Genomic DNA, 19,966 nt, shown 5'->3' with positions numbered 1-19,966 from the left:
TAGCAGCATAATGTTTTGCTTTCTACTGCTACTGTCAAAATGCCAATGTCAAATTCATTCGGCGTCTGCGTTTTGTAACATTTACAAGTGATTCATTAATTTATATAATAATTTTATAATTTTCCATCAAAATTAGTAAGTTTAAATCAAAAGTCAAAGAAGGTCAAAAGATACTTTTGTAATTTTTCAAGATTTTAAAACGATGTATTTAATGTTAGAAACAAAACGCTATTCGCACTGTTTTCGTTACACTACTACTAGTTTTTTATTGACCAATAGAATTAACGACAAATCGAAAAACTACCAATAAAAAGATAAGTCAATTTAATTTGACATTCAATGTCACTGTGTTGGCATTTGAAATTCCAAGAGAACATTCTTTAAAAACATGGTGGCATCTCAGTGAAAAGGGTGTTCGTTTCATACTCATAAGAAATTTTAGGAAGCTTATTAAGCAGGAGTGTTTGATAAAAATTGTAAGTACCATTTTCGCCGATTACATCTTAAATTGATGAAAAAAGATATTAATGTAGTCTTAAATCCAGGTAAACACCGAACAAATAAGCTTCATTCCAAATTAAACAATGACGTCCGAAGATAACCAGATTTCCGAGGAATTGAAGGGATGTTATGAGAACCTCATTGTTATTGACATCGGCGCAAACCTGACCAACAAGAAATACGGCCGTGATCTCGATTCGGTGGTGCAAAGGGCGAAAGATGCAGGTAAGAAATACCTTAAGGGTTAAGTACATTTTTTTAATAAAAAGTTGCGTGCAAATATGTTATGTATTACACGTATATGTAACAACGGAATACATTAGCACTAGCTAGCGTGAAGTCATTACTGGTGTGCCAAATATTTGTGTTAATTTGTCTTCTATGTGTTGTTGTATTTGGTCATCTTTACCTTTCTTTTTTCCTAAACACAGTTGGAAAAACATAATGAAAACAATCTGTTATCTAGGCTGCTGTATTAATATTACATTAGCATGTTAATTTAAAGTAAACAATACATTTTGTTTACTTTCTTTGAATTCTCTATTTGATTTAATCTTTATTTATGTTAATGGATTCTTTAACAATAGGAGATAATGATCTATCAGTCAGAGAGAGCTGTAGTGTAGTTACACACTGCAGCTGACCCAATATCGACATGGATATCAATAGGCCTCAGTATCTTGGCGGTAAAGGGGCTGGACTCTTCACAGAGATGTGCTGGTTTGATCTTCGCCCACTGGTTTATTGTCGTACCCACTCCTAACACAGTCTTTTCTGACTAGTTGGAGGTGAATGGGAATATTGGTCTTAAAAGATATGGAAAAATTCTTTTTAAAATAAAAAAAAATATTGGATTGATGAAATTCATATGTACTTTTAAAAGGTTAAGAACTACTTACGCCAAAATCAAAGCAACTTGTTTATCAACAACCAAATTGAATTTTAGGGTGGAAAAATGTCATTTCATACTCTTTTTTTCATTTTAGAGTATATATAACTAATTGTTTTAAGCTTATTAATCAAATTGGTTGTTTATAATTTAAAGTGACTAGCAATTTATACCCTAATTTTTAATTATTTTTCTGATAAACATTAGACATCAAATTTTACTTTCATCAGTAACATGCTAGGTATAATATTAATAGATACACTGAATAATAATATTCACTTCATTGCATATAAATAGTTCATTTATATGCAATGAATGCATTAGTGCACAAAAAAATAAAAATACAATGAAAATAAAAAATACATAAGAAAAGTTAAATGTGCAAAGGTAGTCTTATCATTAAAAGTAATCACCTCCAGACAACCTTGAATGAATTATTTGAAGAAAGGAGTAAGTTGTAGTAATTCTCCTAAAAGCAGATGATTGTTGCAGGAGTCCAAAAGATCATGGTTACTGGCACATCAGTACGCAGCAGTAAGGAAGCACTGAGATTGACCCGACTGTATCCCAGCACAATATATTCCACGGCAGGTGAGCTAACCCACCAGTAGACCCAAGATGTACCCTGTCACTTATCTTGTGAAGAAAAAATGATGCATTCAAGACCATTAGTTTTAAACAGGAAATATCACTTTAGTCAACCAACCAACAGAAAATATTGTTCATTGCAATCGGTTTTTTTTTTTTTATTCTTTACAAGTTAGCCCTTGACTACACTCTCACCTGATGGTAAGTGATGATGCAGTCTAAGATGGAAGCGGGTTAACTTGTTAGGAGGAGGGTGAAAATCCACACCCCTTTCGGTTTCTACATGGCATCGTACCGGAACGCTAAATCGCTTGGCGGTACGTCTTTGCCGGTTGAAAGAAACCCTATTGCAATCACACTAATATTATAAAGGCGAAAGTTTGTGTGTAAGTGTGAAAGTGTGTGTGTAAGTGTGTTATGTTTGTTCCTCCTGGGCGTTGCAGCTGCTGAAGCGATTTGGAATGGATTTGGTTTATATTGGACTATCTCTTTTTCGGTTCATGAGAAAAGTTTTGGCATTTTAGGCTTACTAACGTAGAGGGTTAGTTTGTTGTAGGCTCTTCTGAGACCATTGGCACTTGGAACCCTCGTAAGTTTAAGTTTTTGACCATGAAGTACCCACAAGCAATTTGCTTAAAGCTGTTAGCTGATTGCACAAGGGTAATGAATTATTAAAAAGTTTTTGACCAATTATTATTATCATGATTATCTAATAATATTAAAACCTGACATTTCGTAAGCCCTTGTAAACTAAGTCCAATTGAAATAAATAAATTTTGACTTTGAATTTGACTTTATAACATAATAGGGATGATGACAGTTTTTTAAATTATATATAAATTAAGAGTACGCTAATAGCAAAGCAATTTTGTAAAAGTAACAGGATATCTGCGATCATTACTTTCGGAGCTATAGGGATTTAAAGGGTCAGATTTGACCCTTTAAATTTTTGATAATTGAGATTTGATATGACGTCGTTGGCAATTAATGATCGTTAGATTTGTATGGACGTTTAAACAAAATTACTAATATCTTTGTTATTTCTGCATTTATGTTTATAGTTCAAATATTAAAAAATGTCACATTTAATGTAAGGAAGCTAAAACTGTATGAATTTTCATCTAATTACGATAAAATATTTGTATAGTCAGATTGAGTAGGTATTTTAAACTATGTAAACAAACAAAAACAGCTGACTCAGGTTTGCTCAACATTTTATCATTATTTACGAATATTATCATGAAATAAAACTTCCTGTGGTAAACAAATATTTTTTTAATTTTATATTCCTATATAATATATCCTGTTATTTATCAAACAGATAATGCTTCACTTATATTAAGGGTTCCGTAGGCAATAAAGAACTCTTATAGTTTTGTTTCTTTATTATGTAGAAGCAAGCATAAGGTTTCCTCGACATATTTAAACACATTAATCAAAACGGTTTTCTCGGAGGACGATAAGGGTGATTGATTCGTACGTTTCTTTTTTGGTGACGGAAACAATAGCAACGCGGAATAACTGCTCCGGCTAGTACCAGGCTCCGGTTCACTAATTTTCGTACTAAACTAAATAAAATTAATTAATTAAACTGATAAAAAACCCGACTGCATAAATGATAAAAAAACTGAAAAGAAAAAAAAAGCTCAGTCCAGAAGTGTAGAAAACAATTAGAAAACAGTCGGGACCTATTATATTGAATAGAATTTCGTCTACATTTTTTATTAGGTCCCGACTTTAGTTTGATCAATTTTTATATCATTTATGCCGGGTTTTTATATTTGTTTAATTAATTAATTTATTTCACACTTTTTAGTTACGATAGATGGTGAATTTTGGATTTATTGGTTACGTTTGTTACAAAGTACGATAATGTATACCTAAGTCCAACCGAAATTAAGTAAATATTCAAAAAATCTACGCAACCCTCGGTGGCCGAATCCGACTCGCACTTGTCCGATTTTTATAATCAATATATTTCTTTTAGTCTATTTTAGGTGTTTTATAACTACACTTCATAAACCCCGCACCTTATAGTCGTCCGCCTCGCGTATTATGTATAGACTTAATTAATATTAGAATTAATAAATAACGTTTTCCTAATTGTAGTTTTTTTAACATGGCCATGATATACTATTTTGAAATTCTCACAAAAATCCCTTGAATTTGATTCGCATGTTGAAATATTCACAAAAAAAAAACTTCACCCCGATTCTATAGCGTCTCACAGTCGTCTTGTTGGTTTTTTTTTTCTAATTTCACCTATCTAAGAACACTTGGGTTATTAAAACAAATCTAACGTTATCTGAATTACGTAAATCCGTTCAACGGTTTGGAAGATATGAGGTAATAAAGAATATTACATACATACATACAAGATACGCGCGAAAAACATAACCCTTCTTGCAGTCGGGTAAAAACAGTAAACAAACAACAAATAAACTATAATTAACAATAACAACGAAACGAGAACAAAACGAAATAACAAAAATTACAAGGGAAGAAAATACGCACGACAGACTGGATTTAGTTAAAGAATCATTAACGAATACTGATATATAAGTAGGAGTATTAGTCATAGACAGCAAATAAAGTAGTGTTCTGTGCTGTGAAGTGTGAACTGTCAAATGTCAAATCTTCTTTCACTTATTAATACAAAATCAAAAAAATTATCATAGTATATGGTAATTCTGCAATAAATGAAAGGTTAAATTCACATTAAAATAAAAGAAATCATCGTTTTAATTACAACTTCTTTCTTCTTTTGATATGAAAATACGACATTTATAAAATAATTAAAGTTATAATTTAATTTTATAAATGCACATTTAATACCCATAAAACTCAATATCTTTATTTTTCATAATGGTTTGTGACTCATGTCTGCTTGGGTTCTTTTTATGTCGTTTGTATTGTTTTTGTGCAAACTTTATATATTTAACATAGAGGAATTAGAAATGGAAATGGATCGCACCCAAATGCAGCAACAAAATTGTCTGTCGTTTTTGAAGGGTACGAGGTAAACTCAGTCATCGATAATATTTAACAAAAATAAATAATAAAATATTTAACAAGAATAATATAATCTGTACACAGAATATTAAATTAATGGATCGATGTTTTGCTGTTTGTTCGTTCGTTAGAAGAATAGTATCTATTTTTCTTTTAGATATGCTTGTTTTTATTACAAACTTATTATTTATTATAATTATGTTTTTGATGACCTCCGTGGCGCAGTGGTATGCGCGGTGGATTTACAAGAAGGAGGTCCTGGGTTGGATTCCTGACTGGGCTGATTGAGGTTTTCTTAATTGGACCAGGTCTGGCTGGTGGAAGGCTTCGGCCGTGGCTAGTTACCACCCTACCGGCAAAGACGTACCGCCGAGCGATTTAGCGTTCCGGTACGATGCCGTAACCGAAAGGGGTGTGGATTTTCATCCTCCTCCTTACAAGTTAGCCCGCTTCCATCTAAGACTACATCATCACTTACCATCAGGTGAGATTGTAGTCAAGGGCTAACTTGTAAACAATAAAAAAAAAAATCTTAGATTGCATCATCGCTTACCATCAGGTGAAACTGAAATCGAACGTCACGTCATCTTTTAGTGAATTAGAAGTTGTTGACCATTTTTCATGCCATTGAACTACTTACTACACAAACCGGAATGATTAGGGAGTTTTTTCAGTCGACGAAAACGATTACAACAATGAAAATTCGATACGATATAAGTATACACGCGTTAGATCGTTGATTGATTGACAGAGAGGTAACGTCTTGCGAGGCAGGTCCTTCTATAATTAGTCCAAGATAATTAATTAATTGTATGTGAATCCGGGCTCAAAAGGGCTAGAACCCAGAGCCGTAAAGCTTATTATTAAAAATAAAATGTATGTAAATCGAAACGAAAAGTGTCGCTTAAAAGAACCTTTTTGAGTAGTATTATTGTTGTGTAAAAAACCTAAAGTTGTGGACTATAGTAGATTTTGAAATTTTATAATCTTATTTATTTTGCAAATATCCAGTCAATTTTTGCTTTTTATGTATAAATTAGTTAACATTGACCTTATTTACCCGAATGTTTTATACAAATCAATATATTCAAACCTAGTCATCATCCCCATTATAGTGAAATAGTTCAGCTATATTCCATGTTAAACTCTCCTGGAGCCTATGTTTAGATAGTTAGCACTGTATGGTTTCTTTGCATGGGTGCCAGGTCTACTGTGTGAAATAATGACATGTCAACACTCTCCTTCTCTGCTTGTGTTCTCCCTGTCCAGCAAAATTTCGTAAAATTCTCTTGAGCAGCTTTGGATACCCATTCTAATATAAAACTACAGTTCTAGTGTGACAGAGTTCTTAAGGCAGGAGAGATTTTTCTAACATACCCCTTGCATCCACTTTGGCATATTCAATAGAATTATGCTTATATTATAGCTCTTCTCTATGACTCATTTCTAAACATCTAAGTAAAAGGCATTAACTTACATTACAACAAAACCTCTTTACAAAATGTTTGAAATATTGCATTGGTTTGAAATGCTGGTCTCGCCAAGTGGAACCATAAAGAAATTCAGGCAATCATTTCTGTTACATAAAATTGTGTAACATTAACAGATTGCTAAGTAGTGATGGTTTCATAATTATGTGTGTTGATCTTTATCTTTAGCAAAAGCAGAGAATTTTAAATGCAATGCCTATTACACTTCCATAATGGAAGTGTAATAAGCATTGTCTAAAAAAAAATTTGCAAAAAAACTGTTCTAGATGTTTTAATCATTACAGTTTGTTATGTTTTATTTACATATATTTTAGTAGTAACTTTTTGTGAAAAAGGTCATTTCAGGTTGGTCAGTTTGCTCAACAATGTAACAAACAAACAAACTTACTTTGCATGTGTACTAAGCCATTAATTTGTAGAATTTAAAGATTTAATGAAGTGAAATGGCATGGATTGATTATTATAAAACTTGAAATGTCATGTTTTACCCTCAAAATGAAAACAAAACAATAGGCTATTTGCCACTTTTGTATACAGTGTTTTACCTGAATTATGGAAGTATTATAAGCTATATTTTATTTTGTCCCGTCAATAATAAAAAGTAAAAAATTTAATACAAATGAAAAAATATCTGCATAAAATTTTTGCACGCACGATTTCACACCTGCGCATTCTTTCCCCCCGTCGCTCGCATATCACGAGAGTGTCAGCAACGAACTTGTCAGACTATACATATCATCACTCAAATTTTAGACAAAAGTGTCCCTAAACAAATTGATTTTTTTGGATGAATTAATTTCACCTTGATAACTTATCATTGTGAGCCAGATTTTATCTTCCGGAAGTGCCAGTGACATACTGATAGGTGATAATAAACTTTTACAGATTACATTTAAAGTATAAATGTTATAGGTAATAGCGACAGATATTCACGCAACATCAAGTATGATTTCTTTGAAATCAACACATTTAGTTAATGAAGTCAACTTTAATAAAACATTTCGTGCTGATGTCTTTTTCTTTTGTACTGATAAACAAAAAACATAACTGCATCTTAGGTCAGCCGAAAAGATGTACAAAGAATTTATAATAATGGAATAAATAGCAAATAACCTCTACTAAATACTAACAGACCCTGTTAAGTTTCGCTTTGACTTACACACTTCGCTTTGACTTGTGCACTTCTTCCCTACCCCTACCATACAAAATTGGTTCAGCTGTTCTCGAAATTTGCACTTAGCAACACGCTCAGCGATTTGATTTATATTATAGATAAACATAAACATAAAATGTACGAATCGAATAGAATCAATAATTTCTTCAAAATCAAATAAAATTTATTAAAAAAAATTATGAAGGTTGTTACATTTTTTTTTAAATTTGATTATACTTATCTTTGTTACTAGGTGTCCATCCCCACGACGCAAAATCAATGACAGATGAAGAGACGTGGGCGGAGTTACAAGCGACGGCGGCGGCGCCCGAGTGCGTGGCTATCGGAGAGTGCGGCCTCAACTACACCAAGGACTTCTCGGAGCCTCAGGTGCAGAGGGATGTATTCAAACGACAGGTTAGAAAGGCTCGATTTATACACAGTTGATCCATTATCAAAAAAAGTTAACATATGTAAAATGATAGGTTTGAAATAGCAATATTTTCGATGCTGCAGCTATTGGTCGGCAATATGTCTTTTTCTATGATGAGATGTGTCGCGCATTCTATGCCTGAGTGCTAGAGCATAGAAGTTCCGGGGACTCGAGAGGTACCAAACATCATAGGGCGTTTTTTGTGATACTCGGATTTGGGTTTAGAGCCTTAGATAGTTTTTGGGAACAATGAGCTTTGTGTGAATGAGTCAGGTCAGGCCTGCAGCTTAGTGAGAAAAGGCCTGATCTCCCTGACCTGCTGATGTCCTTAAGTTTTCCTAAACTGAAGGTTGCCTGGAAGAAATCGCTACTTAGCGATAAGGCCGCCTTTTGTATGCTGATCTCTTCCTAATTTGTTTTTTATTTCACTTGTGGTGTGCAAATAAAGTATATTTATCTTATCTTATCTTATCTCATTAAGCTCACAAATCAGGGATGAAATCATCAACGTCAATCTAATCAAAATTCATTTATTGCAAGTAGGCTTAGTTTATAAGCACTTTTGATATGTCTAGTTTGAGTAAATAGTCACCGGTGAACATACAAATGTAAAGACTACCACCGGTTCGGAAGGTAGGGAATCTGGGATCTCGTCTTTGCCGGTGAATTTGTGATGTGGTTTATTACATTGTCAAGGAGCCTTATAGTTGGTTATACTGCCGAGAGGATATCTAAATATACTCGTAGTAAATGGATTACAAAGGAGTTATATATAAAGGCACGATTACATGCAAGTTCCACAATTTGGTAGCTGATGAAATTGGTGTGAAATTACCATATAATAAGCGTATCTAACGAAGCAGTCTATTAATGATCACTCATGTATCGGTCGAGACTAATGAGTGACTCACGCGTGCGTTGTAAACAATGGATGATATTGGATAGCCTTATGAGTATAATCATCTGATAACATCATAACATGAGGTTAATACGGTATGTCATATAATAAACTATCCGATGCCTCGCGGTTTCACCCGCGTAGTTCCAGTTACCGTGATAAAACGGGGATTAAATAAAGCCTATGACACTCACAAATAACGTGACTTTCTAGTGGTAAGAGAATTTTCCAAATTGGTTTAGTAGATCCAGAGATTACCCCCATAAAACTTTTCATCTAAATAAACATTGTGGAAGATTTTTTATTAATTTAACTAACAATCTTAAAGGAAACAAAGGCGGTTAATCGTTAAAGCGATGTTTTGTTTCCCACGTAATTTGTTGATCTGTATAATAATATAATAATAATTCAATTGTTAGTAGATTCTCGTGCTTGTTTAATTTTAGGTCATTTTGGTAAAAATCTCTGTCGACGTTATATGTAGTGGCATGCACAAGGATTTTAACCAGGGTAGGTTGTATTATATGTACAGAAAAATTGTACAAAATAACTCCTCTAGTCTTGGTTCGTGATGAGACCAGGGTTGGTAATATTTGCTGTATTGAGAACGGATCGTCTCCGACTGTCTTAAACTAGGCTGGGGCCCTTGGGCACACAAGAATTTAGGGCCCTATTAAAAAGTAAATAAAGCGAATTAAATGGGTATGAATTCGCTCTGGGGCATGCACCTCAAACTTTTCAGTTGTGTGCATTTAAAAAAAATAAATATCACGTGTCTCAAAGGGTGAAGAAAAAACATCGTGAGGAAACCTGCAAACTAGAGAATTTTCTTTATTTTCTGGGTGATGGACTATTGGCCTATAGTCATATGAGAGGGGTTATCATTCTGAGAGGAGACTCGAGCTCAGCAGTGAGCCGCAAATGGGTTGATCATGATAATAATCATAATGATGATATTATATGTCATTAATGATCTTAGAATGCTGATGGTTTTTTGATTACGATAACTGTTTAATTTGGGATTTCTGTTGAGCAAAATCTATTAGGTATATCCTTAAAGTCAACATTTTAAAGGATATTGATATTGTCAGTCCTTCGGGGGCCCCGTGTGCCCTGTGAGGGTCCTGAGCACGGGCCCCGTGTTCAGGACCGCGCGGTACGAGGACCTCGTACCACACCACAAAGTTTTAGTATGTGGTACCTCATACTAAAACTTTGTGGTGTGGTACGAGGTCCATCGACATAGTAACTCTTGAAGTAACTAGACGTACGAGGTCAATTGACCTCGTACCGCAGCGAACGTGTTGAGACGGTATTCGATCCAAGGTCATGTTAAATTTCCTTTCCTCCATGTTGAATGGCCTTCAAAAGGTTGGTGGTCCTAAACGAAAATGTATGACGCTTGTCTGAATTGATAGTGTTGTTTGTTTGTCATTGGTGCGATGTTCAGAGGTCAAAGCGATCTAATGTATCGCGCCTACACTTGCACTTTTTGATCGTAGGGTTGGCACTTATGAACGAAATATTCCAGTGTTTATAGCTATAATCAACATCATCATTATCAACCCATATTCGGCTCACTGCTGAGCTCGAGCCTCCTCTCAGAATGAGAGGGGTTAGGCCAATAGTCCACCACGCTGGCCCAATGCGGATTGGCAGACTTCACACACGCAGATAATTATAAAAATTCTCTGGTATGCAGGTTTCCTCACGATGTTTTTCCTTCACCGTTTTGAGGCACGTGATATTTAATTTTTTAAAATGCACACAACTGAAAAAGTTGGAGGTGCATGCCCCTGACTGGATTCGAACCCACACCCTCCGGGATCGGAGGCAGAGGTCATATCCACTGGGCTATCACAGCTCTTTAGCTCAACAGCTCAACGGTAAAACCGTGGTGGTTCGATCCCCGCCCCGTTGGTCTATTGTCGTACCCACTCCTAGCACAGTCTTTCGCGACTAGTTGGGGGGAAAGGGAATATTGGTTATATTTAAAAGATATGGCAAATATTCTTTAAAAAAAAAAGAAAGAAAGAAAGTGAGCTATGAAATACATAGTTTGTTTTTCTTTTGTCTTAAGAAATTGTTAGTCAGCAGGCTATGAAAGATTTGATGTTTTTCTTCTTTTATTAGATTATTTATAGATTATTCGCTAAGCCTCTCTGTTTAGCTTCTAATGTTGGTTTTTTTTTGCATTCATTAACCTTTGCAACTACTGGACCGATTTGGAAAATTACTTTACTAATTGTAAAGCTACATTATCAGCAAGCAACATAGGCTATATTTTATATCCGTATACTCACGGAAACGTGAACTACGTGGATAGAACCGCGTTGCGTCTGCTAGTACCATATATATATTTTTTTATTCGTTACTAGTAAGCCCTTGACTACAATTTCACCTGATGGTAAGTGATGATGCAATCTAAAATGGAATCGGGCTAACTTGTTAGGAGGAGGATGAAATCCACACCCCTTTCGGTTTCTACGCGACGTCGTACCGGAACGCTAAATCGCTCGGCGGTACGTCTTTGTCGGTAGGGTGGTAACTAGCCACGGCCAAAGCCTCCCACCAGCCAGACCTGGACCAATTAAGAAAATTTTAATCGGCTCAGCCGGGGATCGAACCCAGGACCTCCGACTTGTAAGTCCACTGCGTATACCACTGCGCCACGGAGGCCGTCAATGTAATATAACGCGCAGTGGCGTGCACTTCATAGATGCGATAAACACTGCTTACAGACATAGTTGAAGGAGTTTTCCAATTTTCATTTTTAGTGCATACCCTAGTTAAACATCCCATGCACGCCACTGATAAGGCGCCACCCCTAACGGTGGCCTACTCCAGAGGCGTTCAATGGCACGCTGTCACCAGCTATATTTAGCTGCGCCAATCTCGCTGCGAGCTCGCTCTTGCAGCCTCTGGCTCGCTGACGATAAACAGATGTCTGCACACTATCATTGACTCAACAGTTAATGTGTCTTTAGACTCGCATCGCATTCATGAGGTTTTACCTTACTATGCCATATTTTGAATGGCAGCTTTAGATGACGTATGTCTGAAAAGAGACTTACTCGTATTTATTAAAAACTTGCGAACGCCGGGGCTTCGTCTATGTGGAATTCAGTTTTTCACAAATCCCGCGGGATTTTTCCAGGACAAAAAAATTCCTTAAAGTTACTTAATGTCTGCTCAAAGTCCCAGTAAAATCGGTTCAGCTGTACCAGAGATGACATTAGAGACTGCCTGGACAAACAAATATGCAAAAATTAAAAAAAAACTTGTTTGTGTTTTAGTATTTTGTGAAAATAACTAAAAGCAAACATTTTAGAAAGCAATTATTTTGAAATCACCGACAGACAATTTTTTTTTTATATTTATTGATTCTTTATTACAATCACACGGGTAAAACATTTAGTACAAAAATAACAAAACCGTCTTAATTTAAACAATAATATGCAAAGCTTATCCCCAAAACGATTATATCAAGCAACCCAACCAAGGTCTAAACCAAATTAATTGTAGTTCGAGTCAAGAGGATTCAGTTATAACTATAGCGCTATACATCTTCAGCGATTGTTATTGTAAAGCCAGTCGACGGAATAACCTTGAACCATTGGTAGTTTTGCATTTCGCTATATTCTTTCTAATCTTTGACTTTCATCGCTTTTACCATACAATCGAAAAGCATCAAAGTAATGTGAGGATGAATATACTTAAACTAGCTGACGCCGCGCGGTTTCACCCGCGTGGTTCCCGTTCCCGCAGGAATACGGGGATAATATATAGCCTATAGCCTTACTCGATAAATGGTCGATCTAACATTGAAAGAATTTTTCAATTTGGACCAGTAGTTCCTGAGATTAGCGCGTTCAACCAAACAAACTAACTTTTCAGCTTTATAATATTAGTATAGATGTATTTCCGTGATAGCTCAGTGGATATGACCTCCTCCGATTCCGGAGGGTGTGGGTTCGAATCTGGTCCGGGGCATGCACCTCCAACTTTTCAGTTGTGTGCATTTTAAGAAATTAAATATCACGCGTCTCAAACGGTGAAGGAAAACATCGTGAGGAAACCTGCATACCAGAGAATTTTCTTAATTATCTGCGTGTGTAAAGTCTGCCAATCCGCATTGGGCCAGCGTGGTGGACTATTGGCCTAATCCCTGGATACTCGAGCTCAGCAGTGAGCCGAATATGGGTTGATAATGATGATAGATGTATTTCACCAAATAATTTCATTGTTCCCAGGTGGAAATGGCCTGTGAGCTCAGAAAACCTGTATTCGTCCACGAAAAGGAAGCCCAAGACGATTTGATAAAGATCTTGGACGAATTCGGCAACCGCCTCCCCCCAGTAGTGATTCACTCATTCACTGGCTCCGTTGAGCAAGGGATCAAGTATATAGAGAAGGGGTTCTATTTGGGTATAACTGGTTATATCTGCAAGGACAAGTCGGATGGTGGCATAAGGCGGTTGTTATCTGAGAGAATACTTCCTTTGGATAAACTGCTGGTCGAGACCGACTCTCCGTTCATGTATCCCAACATGAGAGCTTCCAAACTGCCGTTGCATGTCAAGGATTCACTTACAGAAAGGTAATGTAATAGTTATCACACTAGGATGCAAAATTATTGTTTGTTTGTGAGATTATACAAGTTAAATCCTGAGCATTGCGAGGGATTCAATGAAATGAGATTTAAAAATAATGCAACCGGTCACTGTAAAGCGTGTAAATATGCCTGTATATAATGTAGAAATATTGTATTTGTTGATTCATTTAACTTTTATTATCAGATTTATCTTTAATTTCATTTTGTTACTACAATCATCAATATTTTAGTTAATATTATAGATTCAGAATGTATTTGATAAACATAACAAAAAAACAATTTTTGTGTCGTTTTATCATCATAAGTGACGACGTCAGATAAACAGTGAAGTGAGATAATAGATAATAATGATAATAGATAATATCACTTCATCCCATTGCATCAATAAGATTTTGCTCTAAATTTAGACATAGAAAAATCATAAAAAAACCCACAGGAATCATGGTATTTCTCTAAATAAAAATATTTGTTTGTTTTAATTGTCTTTACCTAATCTTGGGTTTAATCTATTTCCGTTCTAAATTTCGGCTAAATCGGTTCAGTAGTTGCGGTGTGAAGTAGCGACAAACTTACATACACAAAAACTTTCGCCTAATTCATTATTAATCTATTAATATAACTTATACTTTTAACAGCTTACTACAGAGCTGAATTTTCCTTCCTATAGATCAGTCCCATGACAATGCACCACTGTGGGTTGCCATAATATTAGTGTGATATTTTAATTTTAATTTTATTTTATTCTTTACAAATCAGACCTTGACTACAATCTCAGCTGACGATAAGTAATGATACAATCTAAGATGAAAACGGGCTAACATGTTAAGAGGAGGATGAAAATCCCACCCTTTCGGTTTCTACATAACATTTTACCGGAACGCTAAATCACTTGGCGGCACGTCTTTGCCGGTTTTTTTAGGGTGATAACTAGCCACGGCCGAAACTGTCCACCAACCAAACCTGGACCAATTAAGAGAAATCTCAATCGGGAATCGAACCCAAACTCCGTCTTGTAAATAAACCGCGCCTACCACTGCGCCACAAAAGCCGTCAAATTGTCAAAGTTATAAATTTAACAACTTCTCCACCAGATCCATGAACTTCGTCAACCGTTACTGCACGTTCCAACGCAACGAACCGTGCGCCCTGCCGGCCATAGTGGAACTGATCGCTGGTTTCCTGGGCCAGGGTCCTGAGGATGTGGCCCTCGCTACTGCTTTTAATGCGCTGAAGCTGTTCGGACTCAGCCAGTAACCTGACTGGAGCTTCAAGGTTTAGCCAGACTGGATTGGACCTTGGGACTTGCCAATATCGACGCCCTTCAAGATTAACTTACAAGGTAATGTGACCTGGAGGTTTATGCAGCTTTTGGAATACATGATTTGGAAGTGCCTAAGTAAATATCTTAACTGTAATGTCCTAAAAGCCTGTTGTAATTTTGTTAACTTTGGCAGTGGCAGCCAAAATTTGAGATAATCCTAACAACTTACTATATTTATCTATACAAAAGTTAGTTAACTTTTCTACAGCAGATCATTCTCAGAACTTAACTGTAATATCCTCAGTCTGGTGCGAATTTGTTTTTGTGCAGTTTTTTGTTTGAACAATTTAATATAAACTTTGGTATAGCAGATACCATAACTCCGTTCAGTTGTGAAGTTGTTATGAACTCTTTGGTAATATTGATATCTGTAGAGCTGGTAATATTGAGAACTGTAGAAATGTATAAATTTTGGTGCAAAGACAGTTAAAAGAGGTTAAATACAGAGTTCTCTCATAAATTTAAAAAAATAGTGCATAGGCGCTTAAAAATCTGTCAATTTTAGTGCAAAGGCGTTTATAAATCTGGTTTTTATAACTGATAATTTAATTCCAGAGTCTATGATTAACCATAACTATAACTTTAGTAAATTGTGATTGTCTTAAACTGCAAAATTTGATGATATCAATGAAAATATTTTTTTTAATATTAAAAAAATATCTTAAATAAAATCTAAAACTGTTACAGCAATATTTTAATTTGTTTATCGTGATAGTCACTAATCTACTTCGCTGAAATAGATTTAGTGAATCACAATTTTATTTTTGTTTTTTTTCTAGACTTTATTTGAGATATTTTTAAGCATTTTCAAGGTATCGATATTTTATTGAAATGATGCCTCTAACTTAGCAAGTTTTTTTTTACTATGACAATCATATTAATTTACTTTTCATTTGTTGTTTGATACAAAAATCTCTGGTTTTTATAAAATTAACCCTTAGGCTCTTAATTTTATTTCCAAAAGCTGTAATCTCCAGGTCTTTGACAATGTAATGTCAATATTTTTATGTATAAGAATCGAAATCAATAATCAAGAACGTATTTATGTGATTTAAATGTGCCTTTTAGAAAAAAAATATCTACGAGGTTCATATATTAAATAATTAAGTATATTTACAGCAATTGAATGTTACCCGAATAATAAGAGATTTATTCAAATAGTTAATTGCATAATGTTATACTTTTTTTTTATTATTGTGAATATTTGATCCTTCGGACGTCAGTTATATCGACAAAGCGATAAGCGATTATATACTCATGTTAAATGATATGTTATATAGAGGAGTGACATTTTTAAGATGTGTTTGATAAGACAAGGCAGGGTATGTGGAGATTTTTATCTGTTATAGTATTGTGTAATGTGGAATATTGACAGAAATCAATGCAATACTAATATTATAAATGCTAAAGTAGGTCTGTCTGTCTGTTACCTTTTCAACGGCTGAACCAATCAAGATGAATTTTAGTATTCTAATAAATGGGACCTAGGAGCAGAGAACATAGGCTACTTTTTGTCCCTAAAATAAGTATATTTTACTATGTAAATCAATTCAAAATTTTAAAATTCATGATGAAAGCTTGGATTAATTAGTTTGTATTTTGAATTAATAATGTAATTTTGCGTCCGCTAGTATTCAATAAAATTACATGCAAAACTAAAAGTTGTTATGTTATAAAATATTAATAAAATTAATTATTTTTGTGACTATACAAAATCCGTACAGTAGTTACAAAGCACTAATAACTTCTGTTTACACATATGTAGACTATTCGAATTAATTTATTACATTCTTTAGATAACAGATAATATTGTTTTGATCAATCGTTTGATAGAAATATCTAAATGACTATGTTATACACAATATTATTGTTGATAATATTTTTTTAATTATCTATTAATAATTTATTGAGTATGATTGATTTATCTTATCATTGTCCCATATACCTTGCTTTGTCTAGACTGTGACATTAGAGGCTATAAATATACATTTTTTAACAAAAAATACAAAAAAAAAAAATGCATTGGAACATTTCTTGCCATCATTATCGTAAGATTCGTGCCTCTCTAGTTAAACTCAAATGCCAGCCAGGTTAAAACTAGGTATAAAAAAACAAAAGTTTAATTTAAAAAAAAAAAGTAATTTGCAAGCGTTTGGAAGCTTGGAGTGTAATGCCATTTATTTAAAAAAAAAATCATTGCACCGACTATGTTTATTTAATCTTGATTTGTTATTTTTATTTTTAATTGTCTATATTATGGTACTTTTTGCCAATATTTATTTACTTTAAGCTTTTTTTTTTGTTGTTTTTGTAGCGTGTTGCACATCTCTTGTAGTTTTTTTTATTACAGAGCGGTGTTATTTCTGTTGTTCATATACAGATAAAAAATTGACAACTGTAAAATAACTGTCACTTTAAAGATTTGTGAGCAACAGAAATAATATCGATATTATTCTATATACGTATACGCTCATGTAATGCACTGAATGTATTACAATGAACAAACAAATATTTATAGTAAATGTATCATAGACATTATAAATAATAACCTACAGTGCGTTACATAAGCCATGTACCAATAAAAAATTAAATATGGTGGCAATATATGACAGCTTTAGTCAATATGATCTCAATATTTTTATGTTTAAAAAAAAACAAAAAAAAAGCGACATCACCATAATATTTTTAACCGACTTCGAAAAAAGGTGGAGGCTGTCAATTCGACGCGTATGTTTTTTTTCTTTATTTTAGATTTAAATAACCAATTTTGGTCTCATTTCATTTGAAAATCGGTTTAGTAATTTTGTGTTAAAATCGAGATAACTAAAATACGATTTGAAGTCGGTTCCATTTTTATGTTAAAAAGATTATTCCTTTAATAGTGTTCTATTTTGTCTTTATTTTAGGTTAGGCAAATATTGAAAGTCTTATTTTTTTAATTACAAATATATGGTGACGTCAGCATAAATATTACATCACTGTAAAATTTTCATTTACATTTTGTAACGGTTTTCGAATATTGTTGTGTCTGTTTGTATTAAGCGGATTCGTTTTGGATTGCGGTCGCCATTTTGTAAAAAATCCTAACGAATGTCCGTCATACGCCATTAGAGCTAGGTTTCATGTCATATTGCCACTGTATTGCCAGTGCTCATATATTTAAAACCTGTACAAAATGTGTTACATATACATATTGTTATAATGTAATATTAAAAATCTTATTTACGATATTTATATTGTAAATACGTACATAATATGTGACGTAATTAATACAATTAATGTCGACATTTGCAGTTAATTCTAATATCATAGACAATAAACTGCTGGGTACCTTGATTTTATGAGCACTGTTTAGGGTTATAACTCACTGTATAAAATCGTAAGGTTACTTTTAAAATAAATGCTCATAGAGGCGATATTTTCTTTTTTAATATAAAATGTATATGTAAACCATAATATCACAATATTTTTTTTTTCTTTACAAGTTAGCTCTTGACTACAATCTCACCTGATGGTAAGTGATGATGCAGTCTTAGATGGAAGCGGGCTAACTTGTTAGGAGGAGGTTGAAAATCCACACCCCTTTTCGGTTTCTACACGACATTGTACCGGAACGCTAAATTGCTTGGCGTTTTTGTCGGTAGGGTGGTAACTAGCCACGGCTGAAGTCAGCCAGCCAAAGACTTTTTAGTCTGTGTTACGGTTTTATATAGTGGGTATATGCTATAGTAGTATTAAGTAAAGCTTGTTTGCAGATATAATAGTAGTGCCTTACGGTATTATGACTATTGTAAATCTGTAACTTTTCTATATTAGCATTATGCACGGTGTTAGGTGTTTTCTTAGACTTCGCTCTGCGCAGAGCATTCCTATTCGAAATAAATTATATTTTTATTAATTAATTAATTATTATTATTAATCATCGAATATATTGTAAATAGCCTATATTTAAATGTTTATAAACAAATAAATAATAATAATTATAATATTTTTAATGCTGGTAGTCACAACGAAATCAAAGACTGCAAGTATTAATGTGGAATTTGACATAACGGATATGTTTTGATTAATAATTGAAATAGATGTTTTTTTTTGTAATTATATTTAAATATTTAATCAATCGCTGATTATGTTAAGAATTAATTATTAACGGTTTTGTTAATATTCATTCTATGTGTATTCGGCGTACTAAGAGTATTGTTAGGTACTAAAGTGTGTGTCACCAGTTACAGTTGCCTAATAATATACTCAGAGGCACAATTATCCGCGCACTTTAATATGGCGCTAGTATATTAAAGTGGGCGGATATTTGTACCTCTGAGTATATTTTATCATACAAAAATATAATACTTTGAGTAGCCCTACTTGTTGTTATAACCTCTGAATAAAATTATTTTTTAGATGTGTAGTTTTAATTCACTTAAATTTTGAAGTAAATCTGGAAGCGCACTGTTAATTTTGGTGACACATATTTGTGATTCCTTTATTTTTTGACAATTACTTTGTTCGTAGATTATAAGGGTAACTCGCGGGCTCGAATAATTTACTCAAAAATGTAATTTTATGTACCTACTACATACGTAAATGAATTCGACATAATATTACATTTTTAGTTAATTATTTGTATATAGAAATGATATTTATAATTATGATCCCGCGGGGGGTTAAGGTGTCCGCATTCAACCGTTTAGTGGTGCGTTGATTATTTTACACTAAATTGACAGTTATTGTTAAATTGACAGTTACTGTCAATTTTGTGCAATTATTTTTGACAGTTTATTTATAATGTGTGTTAAATTATTGATGTTGAGACGTACTAATAACTTCACGTTTGTTTTCTATAAAATCGGTCTAATAATCGGTCGGTGTTTCATCGCTGCTCGGTTGTTTGCGGATAAAGCTTTACTGTATTGTAGTGCCTTCGACAAAACGTCCTTTTGTGATACATATTTTTTTCTTTATTGTACAGAAATATTTTCTTTCAATAAAAAAATAAAAAATTACATTTTCTCGTTTTATTTCTTACACCGAATAACTTAATGCTCGCCATTGACGATCAATTATTC

General features: G+C 33.8%; 1 protein-coding gene across 1 annotated transcript; it reads left to right on the top strand.

The window, feature by feature from the left end:
• The first annotated feature begins 152 nt into the window (after nucleotides 1-152).
• On the top strand, nucleotides 153-19,903 carry LOC112054374 (3'-5' ssDNA/RNA exonuclease TatD). Its single transcript, XM_024094148.2, has 6 exons — nucleotides 153-476; nucleotides 546-726; nucleotides 1,883-1,981; nucleotides 7,887-8,050; nucleotides 13,218-13,564; nucleotides 14,671-19,903. The coding sequence occupies exons 2-6, from the start codon at nucleotides 585-587 to the stop codon at nucleotides 14,831-14,833; spliced, it is 915 nt and encodes a 304-aa protein (XP_023949916.1). The 5' UTR covers nucleotides 153-476; nucleotides 546-584; the 3' UTR covers nucleotides 14,834-19,903.
• The last annotated feature ends 63 nt before the right edge of the window (nucleotides 19,904-19,966 follow it).

The sequence above is a fragment of the Bicyclus anynana genome, chromosome 21, assembly GCF_947172395.1.
Source record: "Bicyclus anynana chromosome 21, ilBicAnyn1.1, whole genome shotgun sequence".
Taxonomy (NCBI): Eukaryota; Metazoa; Arthropoda; class Insecta; order Lepidoptera; family Nymphalidae; genus Bicyclus; species Bicyclus anynana.
The sequence above is the reverse complement of the archived record's forward strand: the minus strand, read 5'-3'. Positions and strand labels throughout refer to the sequence as shown.